Genomic DNA, 13938 nt, shown 5'->3' on the forward strand with positions numbered 1-13938 from the left:
TCTTTGGACACTTCTCCTCTTCACGGCAGCAGCAGTTCTTTGCCAGCTTCCATTGCAATCGACGACGCAACCCGACACCAAAAGACACTTATGCACCTGGCTTCCCTGGGTGAGGTAACTCAATTACTCCAGTGCTCCCAATGGTGCTAGCCCTAGAACTTCTTAAGTCCAAAAGTTTTGGTCCTGACTCTATTCTAAGTGTCCCTAATCTTTAAATTTCCAACCGCGACATTGCCCATAGAAGCTAACGGGAACCCGCGGTTGTGTTCACACACTGCATACAGTCCCCGTGGGTCCCCTGTGTCACTACCTTGGGTGATTCCTTGGGGTCCCAGCGATTCTACAGGCTCTAGGCCTTGTGTCTAGTTCAGTCGTGGTTCTTATACCACTTTTCTGGTATATGGTTTGGTACGGCCCTAGGGCCTAAACGTGTATTTGTGCTATTACTGTTGATTGCTAACTTGTAAATTAAGTACTTCGAACTCCAGTCTCATAAAGAGACTAGAGGGGTGTGTTTTATCCTAAATACATATATTTTTAATATATACCTGGTGTGGTTGTCCTTTCATTTGATCATTCAAGAGATTATAGACTGGTAAAACAAGCTGCTTTACATTCCTTCAAGACTTAGCCTGAAGGCTGCTCTCCATAGCTACCACTAGGATAGCTTTCAATAAAGGCTGTCTTTAACCAATTCACCATAAGGGGTTGTTTGGACTGATCCAAGGTGTCCACTAGAACTAGTGGACAGCATATATCAGGCCACCTTCTCACAGTTCTTACCTCCTTAGCCTCACAGAATACCTATGTGTGTTCTAACTTCTACCGGAGTGTTCTTCTCTTGTCAGTTGAGGGTCTGGTCAGCTGGTGAGGTGTGCACTCGGCTGTGTCCTACAATAAATCTAAATGTAACCTAACTAGAAGTGTCCTGAGATCGATCTTCAACAATTTGGCGATGATTTAGCTCACCAGACCAGAGAGGAAACCATCAAACACAGCCTGAGCAGCACCTCGCAAAAAGAACCCACTGCGGTCCACCTATCTGCTGCCAGTAACGTGATCAAAAGAAACAAGAAACCGAACAAACGAGGGGAAAGTCAAAAGAAACGAAACCAAGAAAAGAAAATCTACCTTCCCCAACCATGAGTCAATAACTGATCCCTGGCAGCATCTCTCACCAAAAACCCAAGACTGCGTGCCATCCAACTGCACCAAGAAACAAGAAGAAAAGAAACCGGTAACCTGAGTAATGCGAGAAACTTGGAAAAAACGAAATGGATAGTAACAAGAAACCTGTCACGAGTACCCCAATTGCCAACACATAATTTGCACTCATTCAACGGTTCAATCCTGGCTGACCAGCAGCCATTTTACTCTAAACCTGATCAAAACCGAACTCCTTTTTATCTAACCTAAAAAAAAAATCTGTTCCCGTAGATCACTGGCGCGGCAACCTAATTGCATTAAACTGCAAACTGTCCCTCTCGAACACTGTTAAATCCCTGGGGATTACATTTGGCAGTCACCTGAGCATGAAGGAAGATATTAATGCCTCTGCAAAAAGTGCCTTCTACATGCTGTAACATCATGAAAAAATCAAACAATTAATTCCCATCACAGACATAAAGACTGTGGTTCAATCCTTATTCCTCCCCAAGCTGGACTACAGCAACGATTACGGACACCCCAAAAACACACCTAGCCCCTTTGAAAGCTACACTCCACACAGCAGCTAGACTACTGTTGGGGAAAAATTGCTTTGACCACAACACTCCCACTCTGAAGCAGCTCAACTGGCTTCCAATTGAGTCAGGATCTATGCTCAAAACTGCTTGCCTAAATCTGGACAAAATAGACCTCTTTGAAGCTTTTACAGACTTCTTCTGATTCCGCCAAAATTTAAGAAAGAGAAATCTCGCACCCGCTCCTTCTCCGGTAATACTCTCAGAATCTGAAACTCGCTGCCCCAGGACTAACATGACAATCAATCATTAACTCACTTGAAGAAGAAACTGCAACTTCTTCTCTTCACCAATATCCAAACCCTCCTCTGTAAACCATCTGACTGGTCTGTTTGCTCCGATCCCACACACTCTAAATAAATCAGAGCATCACAACCTCGGAGAAAACTGATGTCTTTTCTATCCCCCCTATCCTAGCTACCTCAGAACGAAAGCGTCTATCTATACTTCTGTCCATAAATTGTCCTTCATATATTGTTGCTATATATTTTTATTTACTTCACATGTAATCTCGTGCAATTGCAGCTATGTCAACTTGAAAGCAGTATATACATCTATACTGTATCTACCGGAAATGTATTGTCAACGTATCGTAATGTCTTTCGTATACTTCGTTCATACACTGCTACGGTGAATCTTTATTTCCTCCAAATGTAACTCATGCAATTACTGCTATGCAAACTCTGTGAAGCGCTCTGATACCTTTGGATTGAGTATGTGTTATAAAAAACTCGATAAATAGAATAAATAAATAAATTCACAAAATGGAAGAGGTCCTTTGGGGACCCCCACTCCAAATGCACATGTGTTACCACTACATTTGCGTAGTTGAGAAAATATTAATGGTTTGGACTTGATTTCGACTGCAAAACATTTATACATCTTATTGAGTATTACTATTTGGAAGTTACATCCTAAACATGCTCACCCAAAAAGCGAATCAGACTGTACTCACAAACCCAAATTGCATTTCAGTGACATACCACAAAGGTATTTTGTGGTCGCAAAGGCTTCGATTTAGCAAATTGGAGCATTTAGCCTGTATGACTACAAAATACTTTAGTACATTCTGTGGTGTTCTACCACAATATCTTGGTTGAAATATTTACCTGGAAAAATATTGCATCCACAATTGCCAATTACCATTCAAGGTATGCAGATGTGGATTGAAGAACAGAAAATCTACAGTTAGGTACATTTGCCTTTACAATAATATATAAGCCAATATTGTTGATGCTATATTGTTGCAGCTCAACATATCAACCATGACTTTGTGAAATACAACCAAATTCTGGTTTGAGAAGGTCAGTGGCTGATAAACAAAACTTACCAAGGAAATGTCTTAGGTCTAGTAAGTCAAATTATTATTGTTTGTTTGTTTTAAAGTATTAGAACCTATATTTACAATAGCGTAATAAAATCATGCGAACTGTGATTTTTTGTTTTGTAAGCATAGTGCTGTTAATCTTAATATCCACATTCCATCATATAAACATGTTAGTAGAAATTGCTTATGTGATGTATAAGACAAGGTTTGTTTAAACAATAATTTTGAGACCTTTTCTGATTCCTTTTGCTTATCTCCGTAAACTGGAGTATTTCATTAAAGAGAGAAGCCCAGTTGTGAACCAAGCCCAATTTAAAGATAGCAAATTCTAACTCTTGATGATCAGCTAGCTAATTGATGACTTAATCATTATTTTTAGTAGATCGTCACACGCTTAACTATATTTTTTCAGGGTGGGCCTAAGTCCTTGTCCATCTCAACAGTAATACAACACTTCATTTACCCTGCCATATCTTTCTCTGCTCACTGCTGCCATGCCATTGGCATGATTGATACATTAACCATCTCTTATATAAGTTTGCCATCTCGGATTTCTGTGCTTCATCCCCACTTCACTGCCAGGTAGTCTCTCTCTCCTGAAGGCGCAGAATTTGTAGTCTTTAAATTGCTTCATAGAGGTATTGGGTTTTCTGTTGTATCTCAAGTGGAGAACAATTAATTTGTCGGGCTAACCAAGCTTGATTCAGGTACACAGAGTCCCTCCTATAAATAAATATGAACTATCATCTAATCCAGTGTTTCCCATACAAAGTTTGGGGGGGCACTACTCTAATCTGTGGAGCGCGGAAGTAACAGTTGTCAATTTATGAGAATAAAAAAACATGGACTGTTGTGTGCTGGTTGAAAAACGTAATTTCATATTTTCCTTTTGCCACTTTTTAGGTGCTGTGGCATCCTTTTCAGTGGGCTATGCCAAAATCAATTGGGATCTTTCTGGAGAATTGGCTCTGGCCATTTTTACTGGATTGGACGCTGGAGCTGTGTTTCTCATGCGCCTCATTGCTAACATCTGGGTTTGTTATGCTTCGTATATGGTATTTAAGGCATCATACATGCTTCTGATCACTATAACAACGTGAGTATGATCCACTAGTTTTGGTCATTATAATTTACTAACACCCCAAATAAATACAAATTTGCATTTTAATGATCCTACAGGATTTTATAGAATTTCAAATCCGTTCTTGGAGACAATGCTACCTTTCATCAGAGCAATTGTACAGAGATGATATTGTACAAAGGCACTGCAGTATTTCCAACGTCCAAATATTTAACAGAATGTAAAGCAAACCACTGGGATGTAAACATTGGAAAAACTAATAGTTTTGATTTTTTAATAGTAAAATGCCCTTTGTGTTGCACTGGTTAAGGGAGTGGTAGAGGTAGAGGAAGCAGTGTCTCACTATTTGCAATAGAGGAAGCAGAAGCAACATGTGATATTGCTGGTAAGAACTAGTCTAAGGGGCATATTTACGAGCCCCTCGCACTGCCAGAGCATCCCTTTTTGTGATACTCTGGCAGCGCGCATCACAAAATCATATCTATGAGGCCATGAAATGCCACCGTACATGGCTTTAAATGGCCTAGCAGAATTGGCGTGCAAATAGCTGTGTTGCCTTACTCCACGCTCAGGAAGCGTTCCATGGGCTTTGTGGTGGGGTTTTCCCTTGGAGCACTCATGGATTTTGACACTTGCCCAGATAAACAAGAGCATGTAGACCTTGGGAGCACTAAAACCTTACGCCTCCTGAAGTGAGGCGTAACAAGGAGAAATAACTTAATTTTTCCTCCATTTTTCCTCTTTCTTTGTGTGCTGCATTCTGCATTCTGCAGCACACATAGAAAGAGGAAATTGCCTCTTAGGATTGTTTCTGTGCAGGAAGGTGTCCCTTCCTGCACAAGAATAATCCTGTTGACAACACAGGCACCCTTGCACCATGTTGCAAGTGTGCCTGCATTGGTGCTAGGCTGCTGAAAAGGCACCAGTGCACAGAGTAGAAGCAAGAATTCACCGTATTGCATAAATATGAGGCATTCCTGCCCTTTCACACTGGCATAGGGCAGCACAGCAAGCTGACCTGCTGCGCTGCCCTAAGCCAAATCCCCATAAATAAGGGCCTAAGTGCAGAAAAATGGACTGACCTACGGAGGGATTGAGAGATTTAATGAAATGTCTATGGCTCTAAAATTCTGGTAAGGCTAAGGAAGAATCAAACACATGTGATGCTAGTCTCTGAAAAGCAGCTACAACTTACATGGAGTCCTTCAGATTTATTTTAATTTATAGTTATTCAATTTGGTATTTGTATAGTGCTGACCTAGCCACATGTCAACTGAGTGTTTATCATGAAATAAGAAACACACTGAACCTAAGTCAAGAGACCGATAAACAGATCAGATTGATTGATTGATTGATTGATTGATTGATTGATTGACAGATCAGCCATCCTGCCAATCTTGCACTTCTTCGCCCCAACAAGAGTTGGGGACCAAAGGATTTTCAATAGTAGATTCTCAATGGACTTCACCAGTGGAAACCATTGACCTGATCACCAATGGACAACCACGTCATACCGACAGTCCCTACATTTCCCTTCTCAGCACTTTGAAGAGGACCAGGGCAGAGAAATTGTTCAATGGCCCAACATGCTGGGAGAAAACCTATTTCGCATCAAGGGTGTTCATTTTATTTGTTTTTGAGAGTTTCTTCTTTAAAAAAAAACAGATTTGGTGCCCGCTTGGCAAACTCTTCAGCCGCAAGAACAACCTGATAGGCGATGATATTGAAATCTAGCGACTGGACTTCAACCAGGGAAGCCAAGGCCAGTCTTTGTTGGCCAGGAAGGCAAGAAGGCATTTTCTGCCTTCGAAATAATAGGGTTCATCTTTCAGATATGCTCTGAGTCATTGGTATTTTGTTGGTTTCTACTAAAAGACAGTAGGATGGGATTCAGTCAGAGAGCCTTGTGCCGATGGTTTCAGAGTCTAGGGGATAAGCATGAAAATGCTTTATTTAATGTCAATGTATTTGTTTTACTTTCTGAATTTCCAAAATTTGACATATTTCCTTCAGGTGTTTCTTCTCTCTCCTGTGATGAGAAGTTTGTCATTCAAACAGAGGGAAAGACCTGACAGGAAGGCTTTGTGAGTGATGCATGCCATTTTAAAGTGAATTCAAGCATGAGGGAGAGACAAATGGAGTTTCTTTATGACACGAGTGATATGCTAAGATTTTGTTATCACCTGTGCACTTTTTTTACTTTGCCTGTGAATGTTACCCTGTGTTTTTGTTTTAGCAACAGTTTGTGTGGTGTCTGCTTGTGAGGGACTCTACAAATTGCATTTAAAGCACCTCAGGGACACACTTTTGTTGGACTTTTGGAAGGGATCGACTGAACTGATCTTCCCACCTGGTAGTCTCATTGAAGTAGTTCCCCTTCAATAAATGTAATGTTTGTGGATAATACATGCAATCAGAACTGCAGTAATCTTCACAAACCTCATAATGAATGTGTATTACAAAAGCTTTGACAACTTTGATGGCGCCTGTAGAGAAGTATCTTGTCATCCACTCACGTACACAAGTAACACAGGACTACTTGGTTGTAGAAGCAGCGGAGTTTATTCTCAGTCTTCACCCTTCAAGTGCATCTCATGAATGCCCCCCAACCGATTCTAACGTTTACACTACCAACCCTCCATTCTTGAAACAACACAACCCCGCGTGATCTCCACGAGCACCAACCACCCGCTCGTGAAGGTCACGCTACACTAACAATATGATTTATATATATACAACACATCTTCCCCCCTTTTTTTTTTTTTTTTTTTTTTTTTAGCACATGGTTTAGTCCTTGAATCTTCCTGGGTAACGATGTTCACGTTTTCCCCTTGATTCACCACCCCATTTTGAACAATGAGGTTGCTGTTCATTGTGATCCTCAATTGAATCTGGGCTCACCCCAACACTTTTATCTAAATGAGAGACACCCTTAAACAATGAAATCTTGTTCAAATTCCAGACACTTCCTCCCTCAATACGTACAGCACTGTTTAACACTTCTATTACCCTCTTAGGATCTGACCAACACTGTGAACCTTTAGGAACACTTTCCTTCCTCTTCACCCGAACAAAATCGCCAACAATAACCTTTACTTTGCTACAAGTACCTCTTTTCTTATCCATCATAGATTTCATTTTTCCTTTCTGCTCACTAACTCTTTGCCTAACAACTTCACAATCAATAGCATTAAATTCCTTATCATTCCAATTTTTCTTTAACCACCATGGTACCAAACTAGTACTTGGTTTACGTCCCCTCAACAATTCGAATGGACTAGCAAGAGTTACCGAATTTGGAGACGTCCTGTAAGACAATAGCATAGATTGCAATGCATTGCTCCAATTCAACCCCCCTTTAAGGGACAACTGTATTGCTTCCTTCACAACACGATTGAATCGTTCCACCTGACCATTTGCTTCTGGATGGAAAACAGCTATCCTCCTGTGTTTTACATTACATTTCTCCAAAAATGCCTCTATCTCCTTACTGATAAATTGAGGCTCATTGTCTGTGACTATTTCCTGCGGAATGCCTTCCCGACAAAATGTCTCATCTAAAAATTCAATGACACTCTGTGAAGTGACTTCTTTAACCATCTTAACTTCTGGCCACTTCGAAAAGTAATCAATGAGTACAATACCAAAACATTTATCCTTTGGCAACACTTGAAAAGGACCAATGATATCAATGCCCAATTTCCTCCACGGACCACTGGGATAAGGAACAGGGTGGAATTCCGCCCGTAAAGGTACAGCAGATTTATCACTACTGGAACAACTACTGCATTTACTCACAAATTGCTCAATGGATGAATCTATTCCAGGCCACCAAAATGCTTCCCTAACCCTTCTTCTAGTGAATGAAATTCCAAGATGACTCTCATGAGCGATCTCCATAATTGTATTCCTAAGACCAAAAGGTGGAACTATTTTGTCCCCCCTCATAACCAATCCATTTTCAAGTGCTAATTCTTCTTGAATTTTCGCAAAACTCAACATGTCACCCGACACCTTCCTTATCTCTGGCCAACCTTGCACAATGTATTCCTTTACCACTTTCAATTCATTGTCTTTTTCCATTTCCAACATCCAATCCTCCTCTCTTAAATTCTTCCCCATACCATGTATTAAATTCAAATCATGTGTAGTGAAAGCCACCTCACAGTCATCATATTGGTAATGTTCCTCACCAACAATGGGTAGCCTTGACATACAGTCCGCATGCATATTTGCTTTACCTTGAACATACTCAATACTGAACCGAAATGATTGTAATCTCGATGATAATCTTGCTAATCGTGCTGACATTGATCTCCCACCCCCAGGAGACATTAAAAACACAAGAGGTTTATGGTCAGTTTTGATAATAAATTCGTTCCCCCATAGAAAACTTCTGAAATGTTCTGCACCCCATACACAGGCAAGAAGTTCTCTCTCAATCACCGAATAGTTTTTTTCTGCATCTCTTAATGCTCTAGATGCATAGGCTACGATCCACTCATTGCAATCGTCCTTTTGTATCAAAACACCCCCTAATCCCAGATTGCTTGCATCTACCATGACTATGCACTTGGCCCCTGGAACAAACGGTTTCAAACAGGGTGCATTTACTATGAATTCTTTTAGATTCTCAAATGCCTGAGTCATGTTTTCTGACCACATGAATTTTGCATTCTTTTTCAGTAAGCATCTAAAAGGATCAACCTTAACTGAATAATTTGGAATAAATTTGGCATAAAATTCGGTGAGCCCCAGAAAGGCAACTAACTGTTCTTTTGATGACGGTACTGGAGCATTAACAATGCTTTGAATATGTTTCTGCTTCGGTTTAATCCCTTTACCGCTAATCGTGTGTCCTAAATACTCTACTTCCCTGGCTTTCAATTTGCATTTGTCCAATCGCAGAGTAAGACCCTTCCTAGCTAGTGCTGCTATCACATTGTAAAGATTTCTATCATGCTCCTCATCATTCTTCCCATAAACCAGGATATCATCCTGAAAAGCTATTGCTCCAGATAGTCCCTCCAAGGTTTCCTTCATTAATCTCTGGAAAACAGAGGCTGCACTAGCCAATCCAAATGGCATGCAACAGTATCTAAATAACCCATCCGGGGTTATAAAAGCTGTGAAATTCTTAGAGTCCTCTGAAAGAACTACCTGATGGTAAGCGCTCGCCAAGTCAATGCATGAAAAGACTTGTGCATTACCTAAACTGGATACCATTTTGTGTAAATTGGGAAGAAGATGAGCGTCTACCCAGATTACGCGATTCAGACTGCGTAAGTCAACACACAAACGGAGTTCCCCTGAAGATTTTAACGAAATGACTATGGGAGAAACCCATGGGGAGGACTCTATGGGTTCTATGATACCTTCATTACATAAATTTTTCAACATGTCACTCAATTTGTTCCTGTAAGAAAGGGGCACATTCCTTACTTTATGTCGAATGGGAACTGTGTTCTCATCAAGTTTGATCACGTGTTCAAAACCCACGTATTTCCCCAGTTTCCCGCTAAAGACACCTGGAAATTCACTAATCAACTTATCTACTAAGTTTGACCCGTGCCGGAAACCAGAATCTATTGCAAACACAGGAGGGTTTGCTCTCGGGTCAAGTCTAATGCCCAATTCATATTGATGTGGCCACCCTAATAAGGATTCTCCTGACTTTGCTACATAAATTTTCCCAACAGTACCTTGGCCAGAGAACGTTATGTCTGCATTGAAGTAGCCTATTAGATCAATTTTATGACCAGTATAACCCCCTGGAGATACATCAGGATGAATTAGTGGTCTATTGGGCCAATTCTCATTGAAAACTCTCGCTGAGATAATAGAATACAGAGCACATGAGTCCACAAGAAATTTAAAATTTTTCCCATCAACATTAATTATACCCGATGGAAATTTTGATTTCCCAACCTCACTACACATATTGATCACCGTATTGATCTCATTTTCATTTTCATCATTGCTATTATACTCATCATCTAACCACTGTATGTGGTTTACTTTCTTCATGACAGTTTTGCAATATTTACTGAAGTGTCCCTTCTTATTACATTTTGAACACACTTTATCAAAGGCTGGACAACCCTTAAAATTCGCTAAGTGATTTGAACTCCCACACCTAAAACATTGTAAAGAGTAATTCCGTTTATCTGGACCGGTGCTTTGACTCTTATTTTTGTTCTCATATTTATTTGTATGATCAGTTCTCTGACTTATATTTTTTTTTTGTTTGACGTGTTCCTTTTGATCTTTGTTGATGCTGAATACATCTCCTTTCTCGTTACCTCTGATCTCTTTTACAAATTCTTCTGAGTGTTCTAAAGATTTTGCAATGTCGATGGCAGCATTCAACGATAAGTCAGAAGTGGACCATACCTTCTCTTGGACCTTCTTACTATTGGTTCGCATGAGTATTTGGTCTCTCAAAACTTGTTCATATGAGATTCGTTCAAAAGCACATGAGCTTGCCAATGACCTTAAAGCAGAGACATAATCTTCAATTGACTCATCTGGACGTTGTTTCCGTGAATAAAAGATGAATCTTTCCATTACTACATTCTTTTTTTTTCCAAAACGAATATTCAATTGAGATGAAGCATACTGGTATGCATTTATTCTGCCAGGATTAATTAAAGCAGGAAGTGTGGTAAATTCCTTTAGACCAAAACCCCCAAGACAATGTTTCAATAATGATAATTTCCTTTCTGGTTCACAATCATCCCCTTCAAGAACCTCCACATAAGCCAAGAACACAGGTTCCCAGACCTCCCACGGCATGGGGGGTCACCTGATGATGAAAGAAAAGAAGGAGGCGGAACAATTCCTGAAATTTTTTTTTTTTTTACATCAAAAAGAACAGTATCTTAAAAGAAGGCAAGTCACTATTCTCCCTCACACAAGCAATATAAGGTGCCTTTTAACTTCACAATCAAATCGGTTTTATTTTACCTCGTTTTCTGGGAGAAAAAAAAGTTGCTCCGCGTTTTTGCCTGTCCTCATGCAAATCGGTAGTTTCCTTCTTTCCCTCCGCGTATATTATTTCATGTGCAGCAGATCAAAGAAAATATTTGCACAACGTTGAGATGGTAATGCGAGATGACACTAGCGCGTTACGATATGTGATCGCAACTTGACCTTACTGGCAGAAACTCACCAAAGGACGCAAAAATACAGGCTCTCCAATCACGGGTGATGTTTGCAGCGTGTTGTGATGGTAACGCGGGATGACGTCTTCGCGTTACCTCACGTGACCACAATACCCTTACGTAGCAGAAAATCACCGAAGGCCGCCAAGGACTCCGATCACCGCATTCAAATCTATACAGGCTGCAGCTGTGTTCTATTCCTTTACGGTAAACGTTGTATGAACTGCGGCTGCATTTTCCTTTGTAAATAATTTCCCTTTATTCTCCGCTCCAAGTCTTTTCCACGTTTAAACCAGTGAATTTTCTTTTTTTTTTCCGTAATAATTCACAATTTCAGTGTTGCCGTCTTCGCTTACTCCATTTCACCCTTACAGCTTGATAACGCAACACGCCGATGAGTGGATATACAAATCCCTTCTTCTCTTTTTTTCCAATGTAACTTCATTATTTCTAAAAACCTTCCGAAATTGCTCCTGTTCTTCGCCGTTCGTCGCCAGTGTAGAGAAGTATCTTGTCATCCACTCACGTACACAAGTAACACAGGACTACTTGGTTGTAGAAGCAGCGGAGTTTATTCTCAGTCTTCACCCTTCAAGTGCATCTCATGAATGCCCCCCAACCGATTCTAACGTTTACACTACCAACCCTCCATTCTTGAAACAACACAACCCCGCGTGATCTCCACGAGCACCAACCACCCGATCGTGAAGGTCACGCTACACTAACAATATGATTTATATATATACAACAGCGCCTTTAAAATTAGCCATCAGCTCCACGAACATTTACTTTGTGTAAGAATGGCATTTGCAAGGTGGAGGATGTATACGTTTGAGAATAGGCAAGCCCATCCTCCAATTCTTCTTCTCTCATTTTTCTTTGTTTTTTTTGGGCTGTCTGGAGCACATCCATAGAGTTTCATACCGGAGCAGCCCCCTGCAGTTGCATGTGGTCATCTGCACATTGTTAGTGACTATAGCAGTGAATTATGGGAAGAGGAACTTCCTAGACTCTTCACTGAAGATAGACTCTCTGACCAATTCTGGATGGCAAGACATTTGAACTTGTGAAATGCACTGGACTGGAATTTGCTCTAGGCTGCTGACATAGTCACTGATTTTGGGAATAGAATATGGAGTGACCCTCCAGCTCAATGAACAATTTGGACTTGTACAGATTCTGGGGCTGTTGGTGATTCCAGAGTATGGAGCTAAGAGGTGCCCACTTTCATTTTGCTGACAAACACATTGGAAAGCCAGTGGTAGAAGGTGAAGTTTGAAAGTGGTGGGGCATAAAATGAAACCAGCAATTTCACATTAGTACACGTTTTTAAGATTCATGTTCATGGGTCTGTCAGCAGGTCATCCCTCTTGACAGATGAACAGGATAAAAACATCTGATGAGCAGCCCCTGTTTTAAAATCATATTAAAATGGAACATCGATGTGCACTTCATGTGTGACAATGTTTTATCCTGTTGCTCTTTTGGCTCTCGAGAGTGCTTTGGTGAAAGAACTCTAAACCATGTCATAAATGAAACACAGACACCTAGGCATTTAATACTTCAGTCCAAACACAATGTTATGAATCCCCTGAACTACAAAAGTGTTATATCCTGAGTTCAATGCTATTCATGCCCTGCCTGTAGAATCTTCCTGTGATGACATGTTATAGAATGTTATGAGTCAATTGTTCACAGTTGACTGGGCTGAGCAGCATGCTGGCTGCTCCTGGTGGGGTCTGTTGTATCATCTTGAATAAAGCTACATGAAACACATCACTTGTATCTGACTCAATCACTACAAGTTTTTGGCGACGATCTTCGAAAGAACCTGCCTCTGTCACCTCTTCATACCTCAAGCAACGTTAAGGTACATATCAATTCAATTCAAGTTAATCTAAGGCAACTGGCATCCCTGACCCCACCAGTGACCTCTACATCAGTCGCCCACACCAGTCTGCCAGTTGTTCGTGTTCCTGTGCGTCTGGGGAAGTGCTACTTCAAGTGCTGCCCTTTCAGTTTTGGGTGTCTACTCCCCATTATCTCTACGCATCTCTGCTGTGCCTTCTGTGAAGGTAAGCCTGCCATTCAATGACGTCTGCGTCCTGTGCTGTGCCTTCAGTGAGGGTAAGCCTGTCATTCAACAACGTCTGTCTTCATCCCCACACATCGTTGTCTACACTCCCTTGTGAAGAAGTGTGCTATTTCTTGTGTGCACCAGCCTAGGTGTTTCTACAATCCTATGCTTTCCTGTTTTACTCAAAGTTTCCTGATCTACAATCCTGCACTCTTCACAGTTGCTGCGCCTCCAAGTGACTGACTTATTCAAGGTACTTCTACTTTTTAAGGGACCCTATCTACCGCCTGAGGTGTGTGTTTCAGACTAGGTGCGGGCGAGCCTCTCTATGTGCTCTTGCACGCATCTTCTGAACCTGCCTCTCAGTCCCTTCACTTCAAGAATCAACTTTTCTGCCACCTTCTGTATTTGCCAGGGGAGAGTGCTCTACTACACATCAAAACATTTGGAAAGTGTTTCACTGGGTCTTACGACTTTCGCAAGTGCGGGGACCATGTCTGTCAAGTAGTTAATTATTGCTCATCAGGTGCAGAGACTGCCTGGTTAAG

The 13938-nt window shown here is 41.0% G+C and overlaps 1 protein-coding gene across 1 annotated transcript in view; it reads left to right on the plus strand.

Moving 5' to 3' along the window:
- The window catches only part of LOC146785483 (thiamine transporter 2-like), an 826847-nt gene that overhangs the window by 590510 nt on the left and 222399 nt on the right, over positions 1-13938 (plus strand). The window contains exon 4 of the mRNA XM_085633336.1: positions 3973-4165. Within this exon, the coding sequence (XP_085489462.1) occupies positions 3973-4165 (193 nt within the window). The remainder of the gene's footprint in view (positions 1-3972; positions 4166-13938) is intronic.

Source organism: Triturus cristatus, chromosome 11 (assembly GCF_964204655.1).
Source record: "Triturus cristatus chromosome 11, aTriCri1.1, whole genome shotgun sequence".
NCBI classification, from domain to species: domain Eukaryota; kingdom Metazoa; phylum Chordata; class Amphibia; order Caudata; family Salamandridae; genus Triturus; species Triturus cristatus.